Source organism: Cottoperca gobio, chromosome 3 (assembly GCF_900634415.1).
Source record: "Cottoperca gobio chromosome 3, fCotGob3.1, whole genome shotgun sequence".
In the NCBI taxonomy this organism is placed as follows: Eukaryota; Metazoa; Chordata; class Actinopteri; order Perciformes; family Bovichtidae; genus Cottoperca; species Cottoperca gobio.
Window position 1 is genome coordinate 11,332,887 of NC_041357.1, and position 26,030 is coordinate 11,358,916.

Genomic DNA, 26,030 nt, shown 5'->3' on the forward strand with positions numbered 1-26,030 from the left:
TCATTCGCCGAGCACACGTTCACTAAATTGAGACTAATTAGCTGGCTAGCAGTCTTCATAAATATGACCTTTTATTGCTGTCAGCGGTTATTATTTGGACATTTCTCATAGGCTGTCAGTCCACATCATGGCTTTTTCCCTGGTGAGTTAAAAACTAAATGAAATTGGTGCATTGAATTAGTCTAACGTGAACTTTTCACCTTTTCTGTGACATGAAACTACTGCCGACGTCTCTTTTAGACCGTAATTCCTACTCAAAATAACTAAACCGAGTGGTCGAATAACTGTTGAAAAATCAGTTTCACTCTGCCTCATGTGTCCTAACCTTGAGCTTGACTTCTAGCATTAATTTAGCATTAAATTATCCTCTTCTGGTTTCCTTCCTGCAGAGAAACGATCCCCGCAGGCCAGACAGCCCGGACTCCGAATCTCCGGCCCTGTCCACCTGCAGCAACGCGGACATCTTCCGCAGGATGAACACCATGCTGGGTAACGCTCTGGATTTCACCGGTGTGTGCACCACACCTAACACCAAGGGAAAGCCAGACCTGCTGTGTGGTAAAGTCTGTTTAGTATTTTCCACTCTGCAGCAGGTCGACTTGGCTGCAAGAAAAGATTCGTGCTTGGTTAATCTGCTGGTAAACACAAGGTTTTAGAAACCCTAAATCAAAGTCTAAAGTCAATTCCCTCCACTGAACCCTAACCCTTTTTTGAGTTTGAGCAGACTACAAAAAGTGTTTTTATTTTGAAATTAAAGTATTTCTGTTAATGTTACACTTCAAGGACTAAATGCTGTTTTAAGGCCACACTGTGAAAATACAATTTGAGTCTTTAATTTATTTACAGTTGGTCCAAATGTAATCGACTAACTTTCCATTATTGGCTAAACTGTCAATCTAGCTACATTCTCAAAATGCATGAATCATCCTGAAAATGCTCTAGTTTGAAAGTTTCAATTCTGTGAATGCAAATTCTTCAATTTCCTACAAACCTTCAACTACAGATGATATGACCTCAGTGGTTGCTACTGCATCTGATGTTAGATTCCCCTGCTGCTGTTCTGTGAATTGCATTTTTGTTGTTGCGAGTGACTTAATTTAAACCAAAAACCCAAGACATGACCTCGAATGCAAGTTGCAATACCACTAGTTGGTCTTTAACTAGATGGATTTTAAGGTGAGAAGGATCCCAGGAATCTCTTTCTCAGCCAGAAATCCCATCTGTTAAACCTCCTTCACCTTGTTGTTATCATTCAGATGCCAGCAGCTGATTCATGCTGCATTGCCAGTCTGCAGCACTGCAGCACTTTTTTTTAACCCCAAGAGTGAGATTTGCCAAGAATTAAGTTTAGCACAGTGCCTGTGTCCTTTCCTTGAATTAATTTGCTTAAGGCATGTCTGCAGCCTTGTTCCAGATAATATAAAGGTTTTTACTCCGCTTGACATAAACTGCAGTACAACACTTACATCCTGTAAGTTTTAAGTGATACGAAAGTGAATTGTATCTTGATGCAAACAGAGCTAAACTTGTACGGTGGCCCCCAGCTTGGTCTTGCTGAATCAGGGCTGCAGCTGGATGCTTTCCAGGCCTGGAGGGAGGAGCTGGCGGTGCAAATCGCTGCGTCCTCAACCTCTGATCAGTCAGCTGCTTCTGCTACAGTGAGGCTCTGCATGCAGTTTCTTCACTGTGCAAAAACTCAGAGTGTAACAAATGTATTTATATCCAGTTTGCTGATGGCTTATTGAGCATCCTCAAGTCTGAAGTTATTTTTTGAATCAAGTCTGCTGAGTCATTCACTCCCATGCTGCCTCCCACCATGCTGCTGTAGCTCTGCCCCTCGCCTCGCCCTCCCTCCCTGCCTCTGTCAGCTCGCTCAGGAAACGAGGCTAGATAGACTAGGCGGCGGCAGCAGCAGCAGCAACTGTGGCAGCAGTAGCGGCTGTCTTCCCACTGACTCGGAGACGTGCTGTGCCTACCAGAGAGGGGAGTACTTCTATCAACAAACCAATAGCTCCAACTGGAATTTTTCATTACAGTTGTTAGGGAAGGGAGGTGGGGGGGGAAAGCTGATGTCATTAGCAAGGGTGTGCGAGTGCATCAGCAGCCATGTCACATGCTGCTAGGTGGGTCAGTGATGCGGACAGAGATGCATGGCAGTTGAACCGGGCACTGAGGCAGCAGGTTAGCTCCCCCGTCAGCCAGGGTAGGGGGAGATGTGGTGGTGATCAGGGAAGTTTGTTTTTTAAACAAGATTTCTCTTCAGACAGTTTTGTGTGGCAAGTTGCTCTTTGCCCTTTTCTATGCAACACAGACTGAACAGTTCTTTTTAGCTGTCTAACAAATCCTCTCCCCTCTCTCTTCGCAAATCTCTGAACTGGATCTTGGATCGAAAAGAGTCGGAGCTGGCTGCAGTGGGAAGCAGGAGGATGCTCTTCCCCAACTGTGGTGGCATTCCAGGCTCCCAGGAGATGCCATCATCCAGGGGCCCACCGGGTGTCACAGACCTGGGCCTGGGCCTCCAGTCTCTCCGGCTGTCCGGATGGGACAGACCCTGGAGCAGCCAGGAGACTGACACACACAGCTCCCCCTCCCAGGTTCAGACCAGCTCACCCTCAAGTAAGTACCACTTATTTTGTTTACCTCAATGTAATTGGGAATAATTCTGTGTTTTAGAGTATGGTTGATGATGGTTGTTTTCATTAGTTTATTAGCTCTATCCACAACCCCATTTATTAGAACATTGCAGTAGATATTGTAGCATCTGTGAGGTTGTGTGCCTTGATTTGTGTAGCCCTCATTTGTATGGCAATATGTGGTGTTTGGTTATTACAGCAGGCTGTAGCGTCACTAGGGAGGATGATGTGGCAGTTTTGCTTTGCTGCATCTCTAGCAATCCAGCAGACATAAACATAATGCAGTGAAGCTACTTTTGTTTTCCCCAAACCTAATGGGAAGAGATTTTTGTTGGAACTAAGAAGTTGAGTCATTTCTTTTTAGTATTTCAGTACCTGTTGATCACACTGATGCCAGGATGTTATGTTATGCAGGCATTGTGCATAGGTTTTGTTAGGATACAAGCCAGACTAACTTCACAGTTGGCTGCTTAACATGCATGAACATAGTTGCTGTTATTGGGGATATTTAGGCTGTCATTGTTCTGAGATGAGCGTCTGTCATTGTTCTGAGATGAGCGTCTGTCTTTGGAGAGATATCACACTATAATGATGCCCCACTTGTCCTGACCCATTTGTAGTGCCGTAGTTTTATCACTGCATATCCAATCCTACCAGGCATAACTTCATTTAGAGCTTTCTAAACTGGGCCCACTACAAAGTGGGACAGAGCTTTGAATGCGGCCTCACTTTGTTATCGGCGGAAGGAAGCTGCTGGTTAATACTTAAGGAATTGCTGATGAGCAGTCACTGGACTTGGTTGATACGGGTGTCAGATGAATTGGCTTCCAGTTTGCTAAAGCGAAAGCTTCTGTGACAAGATTGTGTTTCAGGTTGGTCTAGGCTAAGTTGCAAAACACCAAAAGTAAAAATTCTTTAAGCATTGACTCGGCGCATTTTGTGTTGACGGCCAACTTGCACATCAAGTATCCTCTTCGTCATGCAAATCTGGGAACTTGGCATTGCAACTTTTCAGTCTCATCAATGTGCTTTTATAGATTTGGCACACAAACCCAAGTTTCTTAACGTTGCTCTTTGTGGGAATCTGGATGAGCAAAGAAAGATGCAAATTTTACAAATTTGCGTTTCCTGCATGCCTCCTCACAAATCGATATGACTTTGTATAATCAGCACACCCATCTTCAATTTGCTCATCCACTCACAAAACGGACTACGTCAAACAAGCTAAGGGGTTATATCACAGTGGTGTCTTGTACAGACCACTATGAAATGGCTGAATCAGCTCAATAAAACTGTAAATGATGTCCTTTTTCCCACCAGTGCTAGGTATACTGAACAGCCCCTTCAGTAGTATCCTTGGGAAGCCCCCAGGCTACTTGCCCTCTGAATCCATGAGCATGACTGCTGACTTCCTGGAAAAGTTCCCCAGCATGGCTCGCATGGCAAACCGTCTGGACTCGAGCTCCTTTTTGGACTCTCGCTCCAGCAGCCCTGAAGACTCCGAGACCAGCGGCTTCAGCTCCGGCTCGGATCACCTCTGTGACATGCTGGTAATGATACTTATTCTGTGACTCCTGTTTTATGTGTTGGATTGTTAGGGGGTCAGTCAATTGGGGAATATTTGTTTCAAACATGGATAGGCTTTACTTTTAACAACCAAATATTGAGGTTGACTTGACGACCAGGTCACAATATGCTGTCCTGTAGATGCAATAAATGATCAAAAGCATCTTTGAGTTTCTAGAAAAGCGCTATACAAATCTAGTGTATTATTCTAGTGGTTTGGGCCTTGTATTTTAAAATGGATTTTTATTGATATTTCTATACCTGTTGAGTATATCATTATTTACTAAGTTTGCTTTTTAATTCAAATGCAATACTTTGTTTACCAGATTTCATGATAAATTCAGAATGTACACTTCCACAGCACTAAAACATTAATACAATACATACGTTCATGTTTTAATCATCACTGTTGGACAAGTTTCACTTGCAGAAATACTGTTCAAGCTTCTTTAAATTCCTTTTTGTGTTAAGCTGATGTCAATTGAACTCAATACTTCCTACAGATGGTTTATCTTGGAAGTCCTTCAGTGGCTCTAAGGGCATAAGCCCTCCTTTTCTACAAGACTTTTAATGTGAAACATCTGCTGGAAGTATTGAGTCTCACTGACTAGCTTACAATGGTATAAAAAGCTCAACGAAGATAATGGAATTTCGGTCACCCTGCTCTGATAATGGATATTGGATATATCCGATATGAATATAGGATATTGGTGTTCATGCTCTGACCCTATTGTTCCCATTAAGAAAACTCCAAGCTCAGTCCCTCGAACCCTTAAGGTGGATGATAGTCTGGAGGTGGTGTTTACAAAATGCTGTACAAACAGCAGCATTAGCGGCAAGTGTCAACATAGTTTTTAAGGTGAGCAGTGTGGCAGCAGGCCTGCAGCAAGTGAACAGCATAGATTGCTTCAATACGCGTCCTTTTAACTTGTGTTGCAATAACGGGAGCATGCCGTGTGCGTAACAAGACTGAAACTGGCTGCCTGAAGTAGCTTACAGACTTCACTTCATTAGTGAATAAAATCTGCATTTCTGTTGACCAGAAACTGTGAGCAGCAGATTGGACATGAACTCTGTTGTACTGATGGGATCAGTGCTGTGGAAAGGTACATTTGTTGAACATTGTAGTACGAGTTTTATATCTGGCCCTTTCTGCAGCTGGCTTTCTTTGAGAATTCGAAGTAATGATTCAAAGATCAATCATGATCACTGTATAGTCTACGATAAGGTACAATTGTCTGGACATGTCTTTATCTCCAGTCGACTTTGAGGATTTCCCCTCCCTTACCTTATCTGGCATCAAACATGCAGAAGGATCTGCTGCGACTGGGCTCTCGTCTGGACCCTCAGGACTCCAGCTCTCCTCTGACTCCACCACCCAGTGTCAGCCCCTCCTCAGCCATTTCCCGCCGCTGGCGTAGCGGCTCTCCCTGGCCTGGTGCAGAGATGCTGGACCAGTCGGATGATACGTTCAGTATTGAGAGGGAGGCCCGCCTGCACAGACAGGCTGCAGGTAAATCCTTTATCCGCACCAATTGTCTTCAAAGCTCAGTCTTAATGGTGGTTGTGGTGGCTTTGTGGATAAAGTTTGTAAGTCGCTTTGGACAAAAGCATCAGCTTAATTAACTGTAGTATCATTTTAAAAAAGTGACTTACCCCCTTTTTATTTCTGGACTCAGCTGTGAATGAGGCCACGTTCACCTGGAGCGGTCAGCTGCCTCCCAGAAACAACAAGGATCCTCTGTACTCCTGCAAGGTCTTTCTTGGTGGCGTGCCCTGGGACATCACAGAAGGTTAATTTTTAACTTTAGTGCAGACTTCGTCTTGACTATTTTATGGATGCTTATTGTCAATCTTGCAGTGCAACAAAGTGAGCAGCCTTAAAGGAGATGTTCTTAAATCCTTTCTCAATAATACCGGTTCAGGTTTTATGTTGCGCCTGGCTGTAAACGCAGGAAAAGTCAAAAAATTGTTCAGAAATGCTTTTAAATAATTTTGTTGCATCCTTGTATCGGATCAAGTTCAACAAGGTGAAAACAGGCAAACTCCATGTTGTAATAGCAACCACTTTATGGTTTATTTTCTGTGAGCTGAATTGTTTGTCAGGTTTTTAAAATCCCACGGTATTTTCATGTTTTGGCCTTGGTCACTTTGATGGTCATTTTAAAAACTGAATCCTCAACTTTTAGTGTAAAGTTACATGAAGAAAAATAAATATTTAGTACAAAAATATGAAAGTATAAGTAATTTGACATTTACTTAAAATGCTTAGCAACTCGCATATTGGGTAACCACACCTGTTAAAACTACAAAGGTTTCCCCTTATGGCAGCAAGACTTATTGAAATACTGGTTTTGTTTTACTAAAGACATTTTGTCACTTTTATTTCAGCTGGCTTGATCAACACTTTCAGTGGCTACGGCCCTCTGACTGTGGAATGGCCTGGTAAGGATGGAAAGCACCCTCGCTGTCCTCCCAAAGGTAATGTTGCTAAAGGTAACAACAAGCTGGTAGGCTATTTTATTCCTTCATGGTTTCAGGGTGGCACTGTGGTGAGCACATGGCATGCTGGTAAATTAGCCTGTAGGTCTCTAGAGCTGCTTTGGATGGTGATACTGGGGCTTGAATGTAACTAAAAGCATGTTGGTAGATGCAGGAAGTGGGCAAAACATGAGAAATGCTTCATATTACATTACGTGTGGTAATTATCAGATTGTGAATGCTTTAAATACCCATGACAATCACAGAAACTCACAATTATAATCAACTCTCTAAACTAAAAAGGTTTGGACTGAACAAATATTGTCAAGCCTCATTGTTGAGGTTCTACATGTGACTGATCATTTTTCCTAACGCAGGTTTCACAGCAAATGTCTTAATAATTTGAGATTATACTTGCTACATACATTTTTCTTCAAGCCTCTTCTATACAATATATACAGTAGGGGGTCCCTGCTCCACACTACACCAGTTTGGGGGTCCTTGGCCTGAAAAACATTGAAGGCCCCTCTCCTAAAGTATTGTGTGTTTTTTAGGGTATGTTTACTTGGTGTTTGAGAACGAGAAGTCTGTGCGGGCCTTGCTCCATGCCTGCTCCCAGGACCCATTTCACCCAGAGGACAACAGAGAGTACTACTTCAAGATGTCCAGCCGCAGAATGCGATGCAAGGATGTGAGTAAAAATGTGCACATAAATTAGATAAATAACATAAGTGTTTAGTTTATTTAATAGAAGAGCACCTGTTCAATGTGAAAAGTGAGTTGTGAATATATAAATAAAATAATCCAGAAAAAAACAAAACTCCTTGAATTTCAGGGGGCAGGGGGGGGCGCAGCGCCCCTCCAAGACAATGGTAGGGGAAATGCTGCTTTTTTTCTTATTAAAATTGAACACTCGTGCATCAAACGATGGTGCATGCAACGTGGCACAGACTGTAACCGAATATTGTTACAGCCAGTGTTGCGACCATTTCTAGAAGGTGACTAGCGACAAATCGAACTACTTAGACCATCAGGGAAAAAAGTGAGAGATGTATCATACATTATATTGTCATTAATTCATGTGTTTGCTTAAAGTAACAGCAACCGGAGGAGTGGAGTTAATATAAAGCACCGTTACATTCTTGTAAATGGATACCGAATTATAAATTAATATATAGTGTTAGACAAATAAACGTGGCTGTTCTTATAGGCCTACCTACATGGACTCTTTATTTATGAACATAGAATTACATTTTCCATTAAAGGAAATTTACAAAAATGTTTGTGCTGTCAATTACTGTTATTGGAAAGAGAATTAGAATTGGCAGAGCAGACTTAAAAAAAAAAAAAAAGAAATTGTAATCAATGAATCGGTTTTCTCCAACAAACAGTCCAAAACTCATAATTAGTTGCAGCCATAAATCAGATGGGTATTTCATTAAATCAAAACATTTTATTCAGGAAAAGGTTTTTTAAGAGTAATTTGCCAAGTGACTCCTGGTGCTTTTGTGGTTTCAGGTGCAGGTGATCCCCTGGGTGATCTCCGACAGTAACTATGTGCGCTGCCCCGCCCAGCGTTTGGACCCCAGTAAGACGGTGTTTGTTGGTGCACTGCATGGCATGCTGAACGCTGAGGCGCTGGCCAGCATCATGAACGACTTGTTTGGAGGCGTCATGTACGCTGGCATTGACACGGACAAGCACAAGTACCCCATAGGTGAGACCGCCGTGTTGGTCAGATTTCCGGCTTTTCGTTCTTTAAGTGAAACGTGCTGAAGGTAAAATTCTGCATGCAGTTTGTAGACATGTAAGGTACTACGGGTACACTAATTGGTATACCGTCAGTATATTGGTCGCCATACAGGAGTCTGCTGTGGGGTTGACCTCTTGTACAAATGTTTCTAAAAGAAACGGTGCATGAATGAAACCTCTGCTCTCAGAAACCTTTTGGTTTTAGTCTGAAGATTTGTTATGAATGTGACTCGGCCTGTATTCCTATCAATTTCAATAAAGTTGCACTGGTTCCAGTTCTGTACTCATGGAGGCAAGATTTGTCTTTTAAAAAAATAATAATCAACTTTGGATCAATTGCAAATCATTAGTGCTGACCATTGAGGAAGCTGTTGAATATCTGTTTATTGTATAATCTTATTGTGCAGAATATTTCTTCTCATCAGGTCGAAACTGAACTCTGACTTTTCTTGTGTACAGGCTCTGGACGTGTCACTTTTAACAATCAGCGCAGTTACCTGAAGGCTGTGTGTGCAGCATTTGTGGAGATCAAAACCCCCAAGTTTACAAAGAAGGCAAGATACTAAGGAAGTTTCTTCTTTTTTTTAACAGTGAATTTACACAAGTTCTGTAATTTAGTACAATTGAAGTACTTTAGTATTTCCATTTTATTCTACTTTATACTTCTACTGCACAGCAATTTGGATGACTATTACATTTATTGTAATGCTTTAGTTACTTAGCAGATTCAGATTATTAAGGAATGGATATTTCTTTAGCTGTATTGTAGAATAAACTACCTGGCAGTAAAGTAGTTCAGATTAGCCCTACTTTTATCAGATGCAACATTAACGTGAGGCAAACATTTAATGCACAATATCTATTCTAAAATTAACCGTTCTGTAGAATAGGTACATTTATTTTAAATGTATTTTGGTAATTCTTCTGTACTTAAAGTAAAGTATTTCTACACTGTTGTATTGCTGCTTTTACTTGAAGGTGCAAAGTGTAATTCCAAGCAACCGTCAGTCTTGGTTCATTAGACCAGACTGCCAAAACTCTGAGTCTGTCTAAATAAAGCTATCTAATCTTCATGTGGTGCATAGATATCCGTGTTTACTCTGGCACTGGGGGCTGTTCGGTCCGTGTAACATTACATTTGGATAGTTGGTATGATGGTCTGGGGTGGCAGAGACGAGGAAACTAATCCAGCTCGGATATGGCCGGCAAATATCCCAGCGCCAAGAGTAACAGCCGGCGCCTGGAGCGCTGGGTCTAACCTGTGTCAACAGAAAGTTTGACGATCCGGTGGTGAGTCGGCTGACTCGGTGCTCTCTGCTCACTGCTAATGGAAGATCTGTCAGTCTCCCGTCTCTCGCACACACTACTCTCGGCGGAGCAGCCTCCTGGCGATGCAGAGTCGTTTTCTCGTTTCTGCCACTTTGGATTTAAACAAAACAAACTATCAAAACGTGCAGGGATCATGGATGTAATGTTGCCAGTCAGGCAGCTGTACTTCTTCTCCCTCTGGTCTGAGGACAGACTGGAGCTACAATGACTCACTATTCATCCGAGACATTACGGGCCGGAACTGTCAGTTAGATGCTAATTTCAGTAGATATCTCTGAAACGCAACACATCAAAGACTGGACGTCTTTGACGTCAACACTGTTACCTCTTCACACTGATCATTGATTGATAGTTAGTTCATTTATGTTTGTAAGTTTAAATTCTGCCATGTCTTACACATTGAACCTTTTTAAGTAAAATACATGAATATTAAGATTTTTCTGTTGGTGTTGTGCTCCTTGATTTTAAATAATAAAATTCACATAAATATCAAATATTAGAAAAAGCCACTTATGTAGCACAAATGCTCTTGTTTAAGCACCACTTTCTAAGTAATCAAAGATTATCTTCATCTTAAGTTATCACTTACAGTAGAAGCTCCTTTATTAAAAACCTTTTTTGCACCTGACTGCTGAGTATCATTGATTTTCCTTTTCCCCTCAGGTTCAGATTGACCCGTATCTGGAAGACTCAATGTGTCAAGTTTGCCTTCGCCAACCTGGGCCTTTCTTCTGCAGAGACCAGGTCAGTGGAAACTCTAGCAGGACAAGAGTTGTCCTGCTAGCAGCGGTGCTTGGTAATGGTTATGGGTGAAACATTACATGTATTCCTTATTAAATTATTTGATATGCTTTTTTATTTTTGTAGTTTTGCCCATGAGTAATGGTAACATCATTTCTGTAAAGTTAAATGCTGAGATCTGGGAACACAGCAGCATGGCTATAGTTGTTTGGAAGCCAAAATCGACAGCTAAGGTAATTCCGGTTAGTTACCTCGACATCTCAGTTTACACACTTCCTGTTTCAACTTCCCTACGCACTTGCCATATCTGTAGGTTGTTTTTTGTACAATGAGGGATATTTACACTACATGCTCTCAGTTTTACCTCAGACTAGTTGCTTAGATCTTGTTTAGTATTGTTTACAACCTGATCGATTGACGACCTTGTCGGACTTCAGTGTAGTGACATCGCTGTGTTTCTGTATTTCACCAACTTAGTAAGTACCGTGTTATCAATTAGTCACAATGGCCAATGCTACAAGACCAACATTGTAATAAACACAAATTATCATTTTTTTTTTTTTGCTATTATGCATAAATTCAGTTCAATGTGGATCACCTGAAAGTGTTACACCAACATCAGACATGTCATTATGAACACACAGGCCTGCTTCAAGTACTACTGCCGCTCTTGCTGGCACTGGCAGCACTCCATGGACATCTTAAGCAACCACCGGCCCCTCATGCGCAACCAGAAGAACAGGGACTCCAGCTAGAGCAGATGGATCCAAATACTCTGAAGGGCCAGAGGAAGGCACCTCTAGAAGGGGCGCAGCTGCCCGCCAAGGAGAGCACGTGTGCCAGATGTCCCTCAGTATGAGGGCACCATGGCACTCCACCAGGCACTGGGGATATCACTGTAGAAAATGTTCACTTTTGCACTTGCTACATTTTTGCTGTTGTTCACAGTGGCACTATGCACAGTGACCTTGTTGGGAAAGACAAGGGGCCCTTCACACTTATGCATTTTCCCAGACTTGTGGTCAGACAGAAAGTTGGGTGTCAGCCTAAGGTTAAGAAGTGGATGAAAATGCCATTTCTTTTTTCTTTTTGTTTACATGCGTTGCATAGTGAAGAGCAATCACGCAAGTCTCATTGCCGTTCATTGGCAAATGCCATACAGTGCCTTTAAATTTTTATTATTTTTTTTTTCCCCCCCCCCCTGCTCCCTCCCTCCCTCCTTCTACCCCCAGTTGGCATCTGTTTTTCCTGTGCAAGCCAACTGGTGTTTCTTACTTTTGGGAGTTGAATGTTGGGCTTCATTTAACCAGTCGCATTTCAGACATTTTTACGCAGTTTTTTACTAATTTGTACACAAACGGTTTTAAGTCATGACATGAACATTTTGAACAGAATTCTACCAGGCGGCTGTTTATGGGAATACCCCCCCTTTTTTTTATTTTTTCATTTTTCTCATAAATTTTTCTGTGGCAATTTCTTTTTAATTTGCCCTCCCAAATTTCAACTGAATGGGCACAAAATGTTGGAAGTACTACTTTAACTTGCTTTGTTGGTCCAGTTATATTAAATGTATGTAACTATAGTACTGGATATGCTTCAACTGGGCAATCCATCATTTCTCAAGCACCTGATGGATCCTGTTGAGACCAGAGTGAATGAATATTTGAGTGTACATAGTTTTGTTTTTTGCACTTTTTAATTTGCACGTGTGGAGGTGGCAGTGGTTTTTAATCACTTTTGTACATCAGCAGGGGGACACGCCTATGTTAGAACAGCTGCTTGTTTCCTGTTGAATGTAAGAACTTCACTTAGCTGATAAATGTAATCTATCCAGAGCTTGAGTAGACCAAGTAAATGATTCCACGCTTTCTTATCCCAGTTTGCCTTCCTGTTCCAGTTGGACATAAATGCATAATAAGCTGTGTGCCAAAGACGAAGTGTCTTTTCTTTATCAATTAGGTTAGTCATGCGGAGCTTGTTGTCCCTTAGCCCAGCTGCTTTTTAGAGTTTTGAAAGTCTACCTCATTGTGGTCTGCCAAGTTTGCTGCTACTTACAGTTGTGGTGTATGTTCAGATTGGGCACAATAAAGGTGTTGCAGCATTACCTGACATGTCTGGACTGGATTTTTGTACCGGATGCTGAGGTTTGTCAACATTACAAACTTTCAAATTTCAGTCAGTTCCTCAAAATAGATGAACACAAGGATTGCAAATGCATTTACACATTTGCTTTAAAAGGGAAAGTTTTACATGTCTATTTACCACACTTTTGTACTACTAATGAACGTACCTTATCTCTTCCAGTACATGGCGGTTTACAAGTCATTGGGATGTATATAAATTGTGCATTTTCCATCTCTGGTTCCAGCGTTCTGGCGAAGGATTGATATTTGAACTCAACACTCCAGATTTACTGTCCCTCTCACGCACTGCTTAACTCTTTAGTCTTTATACATCCAGGCTCTCCTCTCCTGTGCACGAGCACAATCGCCCCCCCTGTTGCTGATTGGCTAGAATAGTGTTAAGTGAGCCAGAGTCTTTTTCAGTGCACAAAGAACAAACTGTTTATATTCAACCTAATTAATAAACTGACTAGCATGTAATAGAACTGTGGAGCCCATGTAATGCTAAACTGTTATTAGCTCAGATGGGTCAAAGATCATGACCTTTTTGTATGGTTTTGGGAAAAGGGGCTCTAATTGTTGAATTAGATTGAGCTTCACACAACTAACATGGTTGGTTAAACAACATGGTGCGGAGTAGGGTTCTATTTTACTAGTCAATATTTCTGTTTGACTAAGATGAAGCACAGCAAGTCTGGTTGCTAATGCATGTTTAGACCTACAATAAGGAAACTTATAGGTATTGTATATGCTGAAAAGGTATAATTCTAAAATGGAGATTTCTAAAGCCAAATTTAAAATTGTCTGGTTATGTCTGCAGAACCACCAATGTCTTGTTGTTGTAACTTTAAATCAGTCCTGTTAAAACAGCACCCAAATTGAAATCTTTTAAATTGTTTTATTCATTTATTTCATGCCAGCCAAACTATGACTAATTAGACTTTTGCAGTCATTAAAAAATTATTAAATTTAATCAATTGATAAAAGTGAGTGTTTTAAATTATGCATTTTTTAAAACACTCAATTTGATTACATTTAATCTAAACTGGTAATTTATCAGAATCAAATCTTTAGTCCCACAATGGAGAAATTTACATTGTTACAGCAAAGTGAAACGTGTAGTGGCGAGCACATAAAACAAAATTTACACCTATTTTTGTAGCCCAATATCACAAATTACATTTGTCTCAGTGTGCTTTACAGACTGTACAGGTTACGACACCCTCTGTCCTTAGACCCTCTCACCGCACAAGGAAAAACTCCCCAAAAAAGAAACTCCACAATTACAGTGGAAATGAAAGAAACCTCAGGGATAGCAACTGAGGAGGGATCCCTCTCCCAGGACGGACAGATGTGCAATACATGTGTGTACAAGATAAACAACATAGTAAAAATACAGAAATGATGGTGTGGTCAAATGTTACATGTTAAATGCAATACGAGGAGGAGGAGGAGGGAGGTGTAATTCCCCCGGCAGTCTAAGCCTATAGCAGCATAACTAGGGGCTGATCCAAGGCAAAGCTGAGCCAGCCCTAACTATAAGCTTTATCAAAAAGGAAAGTCTTTAGCCTGCTCTTAAATGTGGAGAGGGTGTCTGCGTCCCGAACACAAACTGGAAGCTGGTTCCACTGGAGAGGAGCTTGATAGCTGAAGGCTCTGGCTCCCATTGTACTCTTAGAGACTCTAGGAACTACAAGTAACCCTGCAGTCTGGGAGCGCAATGCTCTAGTTCATAGGTCTTCAACAGGGGGGTTGTAAAATTGTTTGTAGATTAAAGTTTTTTTATTGCTTTGCCATGCACATTCCCTTCGGCGACACACACCTACAGTCAGAGACAAAGTGGAGGAAAGGAGAGGGGTCAACTAAAATATATTTGCGCCATGCACCCCCCCCCCCCCCTTCCTCAAGCCTCTTGTGTACAATATATACAACAGGGGGTCCCTGCACCACGCTACAACAGATTGGGGGTCCTTGGCCGAAAAACGTTGAAGACCCCCTGCTCTAGTTGATTTATAAGGTACTATGAGATCTTTAAGATAAGATGGAAACTGACCAGTAATTTCTTTGTAGGTCAGGAGAAGGATTTTGAATTATATTCTGTATTTAATACAGCCAATACAGGAGTAATATGATCCTGTTTCCTAGTTGTCAATACACGTGCCGCGGCATTCTGGATTAACTGAAGAGTCTTAAGGGACTTTTTGGGACAACTTGATAACAATGAGTTGCAGTAATCCAGCCTTGAAGTAACAAATGCATGGACTAGTTTTTCTGCATCATTTTGAGACATATGTCTTATTTTTGCAATGTTACGTAGATGAAAGAGATGAAAGAAGGCAGTCCTTGAGATTTGTTTTATGTGGGAGTTAAAAGACAGATCCTGATCAAAGATGACGCCAAGATTCCTTATGGTGGTGCTGGAGGCCAAGTTAATGCCATCCAGAGCTTCTATGTCATTAGAAAATGTGTTTCGGAGGCGTTTAGGGCCAAGTATAATAACTTCAGTTTTGTCTGTGTTTAACATCAAAAAGTTGCTAGACATCCAAGTTTTTATGTCCTTAAGGCATGCTTGAAGTTTAGCCAATTAATTGGTTTCATCTGGTTTAATTGATGGATTTAATTCGATATCATCCGCATAGCAATGAAAGTTTATAGAGTGGTTCCTGACAATATTGCCTAAAGGAAGCATATATAAGGTGAATAGAATCGGCCCAAGTACAGAACCCTGCGGGTCTCCAAGACTCCAGGATTCATCGTTACCATGTACAAATTGAGATCGCTCAGATAAATAGGACTTGAACCAGCTTAGTGCGGTTCCTTTTATGCCAACACAATGTTCCAGTCTCTGTAGTAGAATGTCATGATCAACAGTGTCGAAAGCAGCACTGAGGTCTAACAAGACAAGAACAGAGACAAGTCCTTTGTCTGATGCCAATAGAAGGTCATTGGTAACTTTCACCAGTGCCGTCTCTGTGCTATGATGAACTCTAAATCCAGATTGAAAAACCTCAAATTAATTATTGTTATTTAAAAGAATCACACAACTGTTTTGCGACTGCTTTCTCAAGAATTTTAGCGAGAAAGGGAAGGTTAGATATCGGCCAATAGTTGGCTAAATCCTCTGGATCAAGTCTAGGCTTTTTAAGAAGTGGTTTTCTTACAGCTACTTCAAACACATGTATGTTTAAAATAAGTAGCAACGTTAAAAAGGTAGTGAATATATAAAAATGGTTGAGTACTGGCCGGTAATTTACAATAATGAACGATAAAAGATGAATATTGCACATGGAAGAGATAATTGCACAACAGTGTTGGAATAGACTTTTCTTGGTGTGGTGGTGTACCAGGGGCCGTGGGGATTGTACAGTCTGACCGCTGCAGGAAGAAAGGACCTACGGTATCTCTCTGTGAGACACTGCAGGTAAAACAGCCTGTCGCTGAAGGAGCTGCACAGTGCGGACAAAGTGTCCTGGAGGAGGTGAGGTTCTGTACTGGGGCCGATTCTGTCCAATAGAGAGGACAGCTTGGCCATCATTCTCCTGTCTCCCACCACCTCCAAAGTGTCCAGAGGGCTCCCCAGGACAGAGCTGGCCTTCTTAACCAGTCTGTTCAGTCTCTTCCTGTCAGCAGCCGAGATGCTGCTGCCCCAGCAGACCACTCCATGAAAAATAGCTGATGCCACCACAGAGTCAAAGAAGGTCTCCTCAGCAGATAAAGCTGCTCTGTCCCGTCTTAAACAGCAGCAGTTATCTGACCAGTCCAGTTTATTGTTCAGGTGAACACCCAGGTACTTGTAAGATTTTACAATCTCAATGTCCGTTCCCAGGATGTTCACTGGTGTTGGGGGGGAATGATGGCGCCTTCTGAAGTCCACCACCAGCTCCCTGGTCTTCCCTGCGTTGAGCAGGAGGTGGTTCCTCTGGCACCAGAGGGCAAAGTCCTGTGTCAGCTCTCTGTACTCCTTGTCATCCCCATCAGAGATGAGGCCGACAATAGTAGAGTCATCAGAGAACTTCTGCAGGTGACACTTTGCTGTGTTGTGGGTGAAGTCTGCAGTGTAGAAGGTGAAGAGAAACTGCACCAGAACCGTTCCCTGGGGGGCCCCCCATGCTGCAGATAATCGTGTCCGAGTACTCCCTCGCGTACTGTGGACGGTTGGTGCCCAGCTTGTCCTCCAGCAGCCTGGATTGAATGGTATTGAAGGCACTGGAGAAATCAAAGAAGATGATTCTCACAGTGCCCCCAGCCTTCTCCAGGTGAGAGAGGGATCTCTGCATCAGGTAGAAGACAGCGTCATCCAGCCCGATGCCAGGTTGGTAAGCGAACTGTAGTGGGTCCATCGATGGTCTCATCACATTAAGTATTGGCCTTATTTTATTTTGAATTGAATTGATTGTCAAATTACTTCATTTGTAATTACATTAACTAATGTGTTCATCTCAATTATTTTGTTCACTCTAAAAACGTGTGTAAAAATGAAAGTCTCATCCTGTAGAGAAAAACAAATATTTCTTTATTGACTTTTTCTGCCTTCATTAGTATAGCTGAAGAAATGACCATTGTACCAAATTATATTCTGACAAGTTTATTCTATACTAAAGTATGACCTTTTTTAAAACATATATCATGAAGTTTTTAATGGCAAACTACACTATCTTTGGTGAGATGTATGAATACAATGCCATTTTCCTTACAACTTAATGGCATACTAGTTTCCTGCCAACTCAAATAAATGAATGAGTTTGATCATGGTTTACACACCAAGTTGCCTTTAAGAGTTAATTGTAATCCTAAAACCTACGTAAGTTTTAAGTCTAAAGTCAACACAACATGTGGCTTTCTGAAGACAGTAAAACATTACCAGCTCTCGCTAATTTTCCTTTGTCCTAGTTGTGCATGGTGGTCTGTTGGCTCACAGCAAGTTCTGGGTTCAAACTTGCTAGCTGGTTTCCTCCCAGTCCAACGACTTACAGGTTAGGTTAATTGTCTGTGGGTACATCCCAAGTTTCTTGTTTGATATTGATATTTCCTCAGAAGTTATTCTGGTGCGCCATCTTGAAGGCCGTCCCAAAGCTCTTATTTCTGCTCGGATGAGCAAGGATACACTTTTCTAATTTACATTTGTCATATCTATTCAGTCACAGGTGAGGCTGATCATTTATGAGTGTCAGGTTTTATATTAATTACCTATTTTCCATGAAACATTTAGCCTAATAAAGAATGTCCCTTCTTTAAAAAGACACCATAATCATAATATTAAATAATGAATTCACCATCAGAATATCCATCCATAAATACAGAAGGCAGGTTGTTATTCATGTGCTTGTTAGACAGGTACCAGGCTGCTGCTGCTCCGGCAGTGATAACTGCTAATTAATATTAGCACAATGCATGTGTGCAGACAAACTCCATTAAAAGTCTCTACAGATGTTAACACAGATGTTAAAGCAGATTGACAGCTGATCGCAGACATCAGAAACGGATGTCGCTTCAGAGGAACAAACGTTCTCTAAAACCACATTTCCTCGTTTCCTCTCTCCTCGCATGGAAAACACTCAAGTGAGGGAAACGTGGATGCAAAGTAAGAGACTTGGGATGCACCCTATATGTCAGCCCATGAGTTCAACACTTCGCTTTGTTAAAAAATGTGTTCCAAGTATGAAAAAAAGAGGCACAAATCTTAACAATTACGTCTCTTTATTAAGAGGATTATTAAACATCATTTTACAGTCCTCGTGGTGTTTTGAAGTTCATTCCAATAGTTGGCTGAGTGACTTGAAGGTTGGAGAGGCCACCGAAATCCTACAAGAGGAAGAAAAATAATTCATGATTTAGGTAGATAAACACGATTAGACAGGCTTATTTATTTCTGTCACTTTATAAAAAGGGTACAAATCATATAACTAATGCATGACTGATGCATCATTCTGTTGCTAATGTCTAAAACTTTGCAATCTAGTAAAAAATATTCTGACATTTGCTAAAGCAGTCATGTCAGAAGCTTTTCTCAACGTTTCCTCTTGTCAAACACAGACGCATCTCTTAACATTTAGAACGTCTGCATTGTTCATGCCATTTGTCCACGTGTGGTCGCCTAGGTATGCATACTGGCTCCATGACCAACAGCCATCAGTAATGTGCTCAGCTACACTTCCCTGTGTAATACACCTACTGCGTTTTTATGATTGTATCCAAAATGATTTTCGTAATTATGTTTGTGTTTTTATCTGAATGTAATAGTCTTTCTTTGGTCAAGATTTGTTTTTAAATGTGCTCAATACACAACTTGACTTGGATTTAAAGGTCAGAATGTCTGAGAAAATGTCTACTTGTCTATACAGAGTCTTCTGCAGGAATTTTCAGAAGAAAAAGCGTGTTAACTGTCACAAAGAAAAGAAGAAAAGGTTTTACACTTACCAGCATCTTGAGCATGTCCTTTGTGTCTGGATCCACCTCGATGAGCTCCTGGTCTAGAGCAGAAATCTAGAGGATGAGATAAAAACAAATTAGCCGTCTGAACTGTACGTCTTCAAACATTTTTGCAACAACCAGAAAGTTAAAAAGGTGTCAGTTTCAGTTTCTGTCAGATATATTATTCATTATCAAACTAAACTTATAAAGACTGCAAGATGTGAGTTTCCAAACCAAAGCAACACATTTCATGGCACATGAAGTTAGTGGTGAGTGATGTATCAAATATGTATAGCAGCTTGTTTTACGTGGTATGCAGTAAATTACTATATCGCAAACATAGAGTACAAATTGTCATGTAATTTTTTTAAACCACCGGCATGACACTTGCTTTGGTGTTTCGCTTCTCTCACTCTCTGCCTCATGACCATGAGAGTGTGTGTGCGATGTATGATCATGTGTTTTTCTATCTAGAGGGAAGCAGGGAACAGAGAAAGAGCCTGGACAGCGAAAGAACTGATGCGCCAAAGCGAGTTTATACTCGTGAAAGTCAGAAATGGAATAGCCTCCACTTTGAAAAAGACGGTCATGTAAGTACTGACTTTAAAATAAAAGTGATCTTCCAGTAATTGTGATGGACAATTTCACATTCAATAATAAATAAAACCAAAATTAATGATAATTTTAAATAAGAAACTGCTGCCAGCAAACTGTTTCAGATAATTTATTTATAATTTCAATTGTGTGAATAATTAGTAAAACCTAAGTAAGACCAACTTGACGTAAAGAAATGAAAGACCACCACTTCAGACCAATCATTAACACAAATACAACATTTGGATGTGGAATTTCAAAATTAAAGCCGACGTGTGCCGAAGTTTACTAGAATGATCATGCCGGTATAATATAACGCATCAAAAGGTTAAATCAATCAGTTATTTTAGAGAAAATAAGATATATAAGATATATATTGTATATCGTGGCATAGCCTAAAAACGTAGATTATTTATAAGCCATAATGTCCAGCCCTACATGAAACGCACTAATAAAGTAAAAAGAAAAATGTGTGAACAGACCTCTGGGACGTAGTTGTCCCTCCTCTCTCTCTCCTCCTCCTGCAGCTTGATGGAGATTCCTCTGACTGGGCCGCGCTGGATGCGCTTCATGAGGTGTGTCACATACCTGAGAAACAAACCGGAGCACATGATTGTTACCAGTATAAGCAACAGCCACAACAAAAGACGTTGATTGATTTAGAGACACATAATGCATTACAATTTGATGATTGCCATTTATCATAGCAAGTAAATATAATAATAAAAATTAAATAAAAATATCAATTGTAAGCCAGTTAGAGATTACAAAATACCAGTTTTAAAGCATTACTTTGGTGACTTGACAACTAATAGTCATAAACATATAGCAATATCAAATAGAGTTACAGCTGAAATTTCAGGCATTGTGATAATAACCCAAATAGTTTGCGGTTATTGTGCAATTGCTTTCAAGTTCATACTATACAAAAAATAAAAAAGAACTAGTACTAAAGTCTGGTCCACACAAAAGGTGGGAGCTAAAAGAATTCTTTAATTAAAAACACAAATAACTGCAACAAAGTTACTGTTATACAGCATTCCAATAATAATTATTAAAGTGGCGTAAAATGTTTAATTTAGATGAACAGGAAACTACAGCAGTCGAGTCCTGAGGGAATATACTGCCTGCTGACTCACTTCCACTGACTACAAATATTAACAGTGGATTGGGAGTGTTCGTTGTGACATCAGCCCTGAAGGCTCTGCAGGCCACAGCAAAAACAACATTGTTTTGACAGATGACATACAAGGACCGATGTCTGGAAAATGTGAGATGCATCTGCAGGACTGCAACACTAGACAACTATTAATCACCGTTTCCATTCACACTGATCATATTATTTATACAAATCAATCTGAACATGGAAACTGATGTGAACACCATCTTTAACTGTTAACACATCTAGTTTACTGCTCATTTTAACCACCAAATGAACATAATGACAACACATGGAGATTTTTAAAAACAATGAGCACAAGCATCAGTAACTAGATGTTAGGATGACACTGATGGGAGGTCTGAGCAAGTGAACAGCAGCTAACAGGAGTGCATGTTTCGGCACGTACACACTCAAAAATAGCAGCAAATTTAACTTACCCTGCAATTTTGTTGCGCAGAGGCTTGCTGGGGATAATGGCTATCTCCTCGCACACCCTCTTGTTGGTGTGGAAGTCATTGCCCAGCCGTGTGTAGTATTTCTCGATGATGACCCTTGCGGCCTTCTTGACTGTCTTTGTCCTGACACGCCCCTGAAGAGAAATCAAACACACGCTTTAGTGTTCATCCATCTGACAAATATAGTAATAAAATATACCAGAAGGAATTATAATGTGGAGGAACATCACGTGTCGTTGTCTAGTTGATGTTCATTACATTGGACTGGGAATATTCTCAGCTGAGCTGGCTTTTCAGAAATCCTTCAGCAATACCTCTTATTAATTTTTATGTCCTGTCAAAACACCTTAAAGGCCATATTGAATTTACCATACATATATACACATTTGCCAGTACATCTACAGTAGCTAACAGCCTGAAATCAAAGTTTCACTTACACTGCAGAGGGCATTTCACGGTAGTCTTGATAGTCAGGGTGCTAGTAAATTTCAATAACTCTCAATTTAAGTTTAAATCCGTTTAGAGGAAATTAAAAGCCAGTTATTCACTGAATACTTGAACATAAAAGCACACTTGGTGGACCAGGCCCCTTTAAAAATAGGTATGCATGACTGCTTTCTAAACAGTAACATTCAATTGTGACACGAAATAGACACATTTCAAGATAAACTGCATGTTACAAGCGATTAGAGCCTATTAGTTGTGACAAGATCATTCCTATGATAAATCCTGAAATAATTATAAAATTGGCGCTGGATTATTTTGGATTTACACCAGTTATCATATATAAACATAACATTAGTCCGATGGTTTAACTGGTCGTTAGGAAGACATTGGTTTCCTGTTACGAATGGCAACAGTCAAGTAACATTTAAAACGCAGAGAATAACGCATTCTGAATAAAAACCGGCCCTTTTACGCAATAAATACTTTAGTTTCTGTGATACTTAGTGTTAATATAAATACCTGTGAACCGGTGACATTCTGGTCATGTTTTGTTGCCAGTAAGCTAGTAATTTACGAACGTTTAGTCCGTGTTTAAATATATAACGCCGCTAAAGTGCATCCAAATCCAGCGGTTAGAAATCTTTGTGCAGTTTGTGTGCAGACTGATGCTTGTAACCACTCCGTGAGCGGACAGACAGTGAGGATTGAAGAGGATTGTGAGGGCTTGTGAAGTGAAATGTTCTCTTTGTTACCCACCATGTTGACTCGGACCGGTGGAAGAGAAGCACCGAATGTTCATACAGGAAGTTTATAGTTCACAACCGCCGCTGTCACACATCAACACCGCTCAGCCAACAGCGACAACTAGCGGCAGGAGGTGAGAATAACACCCGAATTCAATTACATGTACAGTAGGTATAATTATTCAATCATATTACAGTATATATTATTCTGGTATATGCCGTTATAGTAGGTTGGATCAGTTTATTAAATATGCTATACTTTGCTGCTACTTATCACCATACTATGTCACTTTGCTTGAGACGGTACTTTTATTTAGTTTAAATAAATAAAAAATCCACTTCTTGGCCAACTTTTGGCACTGTTTACATTGTGAGCTTCCTATAAAATGATTTAACAAATGTGGCTAGATATGTGTAAAAGAAAACAACTAAAAACTAAATGTGACTTAGGTGTATTAATGAAAGTGCAAGATTTCTTTTTAAAGATGACAATAATTTAAGACAATAGCCTATATAATATTAAATGTAAATCTTGATCTGTAAAAAAAAAACTAGTAAGTACAACTGTTAAATACAAAGTGTTGTAAGAAATGAGCAATATTTCTTCTGACATGTGACATGTAATGGAACCCAGAAAGACTAGAAGTCACATGTACAGAAGACAATGGTGATTGTATAAAGTATACAGTATATACACAATGTCATTTTGCCGATTTATTTTTGAAAATTTAATAGATTTTTAAAAGTTGTGGAATTAGCTTTTAGAAACAAGGCACAGGGGTTTTAGGTCATACATTTTGATCCCAATAAATACTTACATCAGCAGTCCTGAACCTGGGAGTCAGACCCCCCAAAGGGATGAAAGATGAATCATGAGATTATAAAAAAATAAAGAAATCATTTCTTTTTTTTATAAATTTAGAATCTTACTGTGCCAACTTATTTTTAGAGTTTTCTATAAAGTCTAATTTGAAAGATTTAATGTATTTGAGGACATGTTTATGTTAACATATGCTGTTAAATTCCTAATAAAAGGGAAGAGAGAGAAATCTGAGAATAATCATGTTATCGCCTTCATATATATAAAAAAATGATGATGAAAGAACCATGCAAAAGTCACCACCTCTCCCAATGTATGTCTGCACCCACACAATAAAAACCAGATGTTTCCTTTACTCAAGACAAGATCTAATAAGAAGTTCCAAAGGGTCAGACTGAAATCCTGATATGGGCACTGAGCAGCCGTGAAGACATAAATCCACTCCAAAACTAGCGTTAACTAACTTAATTCATCATCATGTGTATATTTACAATTTCATTAAAGTTTAATTACAGTATCTGTAAGTAATTTATACAGTAATTAATAATAAATCATTTCACAAAAGACATTCCCACAAGGTGGAGAGATCTTTTATTTTACATAAAAAAAGGGTGCAATCTTGAGTTTCCCTTTAGGTGTGGAGGGAATAAAAAGTGATTTTATAAGGTTCATGTGTGACACACATTGTATTATATGAATCAAAGGAGGAAAAAATCAAACGGCATCTCAGAAAAAAAGAAAAAGGACCTTTCCATTTCTGTAAATAAAAAATATGAAACCATAAAAAGAAGAAATGTGGGTCCTTCATTCCTGAAGCCCTTGACTAACTCATTCAAATACATTTTTGAAGTGACATTCATATTTCAACACAATAATATTTATTTACAGTTTTAAGATTTCTCTTAATCATAGCTCTGAAAAAAAAATGCTGAGGGGAGGATAAACTCTTGAAGCTGTACAATTTGATTTTCCACAGTGAGAAAAAACAAAAGAAAAAAAATCAAATACATATTTTATATGGAATCCTAACAGAAAGAACAAAGAGTATAATTGTGAACTCTGTACAATTTACAATTTTCAAATAATCACAATATTGCAGTAAATGTCACCCCTAAACCTCTCCCTCAAAGAAAAATATACAGTAAATCCAAGACAATTCTACAGTACAGCAACAAGGAAAAAGTGCCAGAGAACCCATAAAGACCTAAGCCATTCATTCACACTTAATCTGTCCTTTGCTATGATTTACACAGGAATGTGACTTACACACAACCAAAGCCATAAACACAGGTCAGTCTGAAGTGAAATATATATAAAAAAAAAAATGAGAACTGAAATGGAATGTGCTGTGAGAAGACATGAAGTTATTTATTTTACATGAGGACTGGAAGCCATAACGTCTCACTGACCCAACAGTATATGAGCCCTACAGGTGAGAAAATTCACTGAAGAGAGACCGCTCGCTGTCGTCTCCAGATAAGCCATGCAGATACAAACCATACAGAGTACTCCTATATCGCTCTGTATGAGGCCCAGAGAGTAAAAAGTAAATACATCAGAGTAATATATCTATATCTACCATTTCAGCCAGGAGCTAAAGAGCCAGGCAACCCGCAGTTTAAGGAAGAAGCAGATGTTGCAAAGACGACCAGTCACAAATCCAACTGTGAAATAATAAACTTGGTCAATAAAATGGTTTCTACATTAATGGAGAGAAACCAATAGAAGCCGCTCATAAAACACTTTTTCTGACACTCTTCGACAACCCCAACAACACTTCCTGGTACTGAATTGAGCCATGTGGCTCTGCGATTTTTCAAAATGACAGTGGACACGTCAAGGTCACAAGGTGGAAATGCGATGGCCAAAAAAAACATTCAACTTCATATTTTCCTGGCACGGGTAAAAGGCATGGGCTAGTAGTAGTCTCAGGAATGGCACTCTGGGAATTCTGGGGGGAACGTTGAAGGCTATTATAGTCTGGATATCCATCTCACTACACAGAAATACTTTAAAACCTTTCTCAGGTAGCTGGAATGAAACAGTCCTGGTGTTGCCGACGCTTCGTTGGGAGAATCACAGGCAGCGGATGTAACAGGTTTGGTGTCTAAACAAATGAAGGATTGCACCGACAATAGATCAGAATACATTATGGTGAATGTTTCACAAAGACAAACCTCCAAACCAACATCCAACTCCTCTGGGTAAAAACACAAAAACCAAACCCTCATCCCCTCGTTTCCACTAGCTGGCACAGGACTCCACAGGTGAGTCAGACACCTGTCCAATACACTCACGAGGCACTAAGACATCTCAAAGAAATGAACACCTGTCATTCAAATAGCCTGTTTTCCCACCATTCCCCTCAAATCCTATGTGTGGATTTACTATGATAATGACCAAGACAATTAAAAACAAACAGAAAAGGTCCCGTAGACTTTCATATTCAAGTACTTTCAATAACACAATAACTTAGACCCCGGAGTAACTGACATGTCAGGGGTAAGAATAAACCAAAAGCTATACAGTGTACACGCAACAAGCAGGTTTACATACTGATTCATCGAGATAGTTTGCAACATCTACAACATTGTATTTCTAAAGATGATGGAGCAGGTCCACATAACGGCAAATCTAACACTCCGCTGAGAGCTGATTCATCTAGGACTTTCATATGTGTGTGTGTGTGTGCGTGTGTGCATGCGTGTGTGTGCAGAGAGGAAGGGGGGGATGGCACAGAAAAGGAGTGGGTGGTGATAAAAGTCAATTTAAA

The 26,030-nt window shown here is 40.1% G+C and overlaps 2 protein-coding genes across 7 annotated transcripts; one reads left to right on the forward strand and one right to left on the reverse strand.

The window, feature by feature from the left end:
* Nucleotides 1-12,606, forward strand: cpeb1b (cytoplasmic polyadenylation element binding protein 1b). Of its 6 annotated transcripts, none has more exons than XM_029426975.1 (12): nucleotides 1-142; nucleotides 390-558; nucleotides 2,395-2,616; nucleotides 3,954-4,183; nucleotides 5,460-5,712; nucleotides 5,879-5,992; nucleotides 6,591-6,695; nucleotides 7,235-7,371; nucleotides 8,199-8,397; nucleotides 8,892-8,986; nucleotides 10,425-10,505; nucleotides 11,147-12,606. In XM_029426975.1, exons 1-12 carry the CDS (start codon nucleotides 128-130, stop codon nucleotides 11,255-11,257), a joined length of 1,731 nt encoding a protein of 576 aa, XP_029282835.1. In that variant the 5' UTR covers nucleotides 1-127; the 3' UTR covers nucleotides 11,258-12,606. The 6 variants fall into 6 exon arrangements, with proteins under 6 accessions (XP_029282835.1, XP_029282837.1, XP_029282850.1 ...); XM_029426977.1 differs by having other exon boundaries at nucleotides 6,591-6,680; XM_029426990.1 differs by having other exon boundaries at nucleotides 5,511-5,712.
* A 5,699-nt stretch (nucleotides 12,607-18,305) lies between these two features.
* On the reverse strand, nucleotides 18,306-22,555 carry LOC115027659 (40S ribosomal protein S17). The gene is made up of 5 exons (XM_029461137.1): nucleotides 22,451-22,555; nucleotides 21,230-21,381; nucleotides 20,113-20,218; nucleotides 19,043-19,108; nucleotides 18,306-18,427 (listed from the first exon to the last, which is right to left on the reverse strand). Exons 1-5 carry the CDS (start codon nucleotides 22,451-22,453, stop codon nucleotides 18,350-18,352), a joined length of 405 nt encoding a protein of 134 aa, XP_029316997.1. The 5' UTR covers nucleotides 22,454-22,555; the 3' UTR covers nucleotides 18,306-18,349.
* Between the last annotated feature and the right edge of the window lie 3,475 nt (nucleotides 22,556-26,030).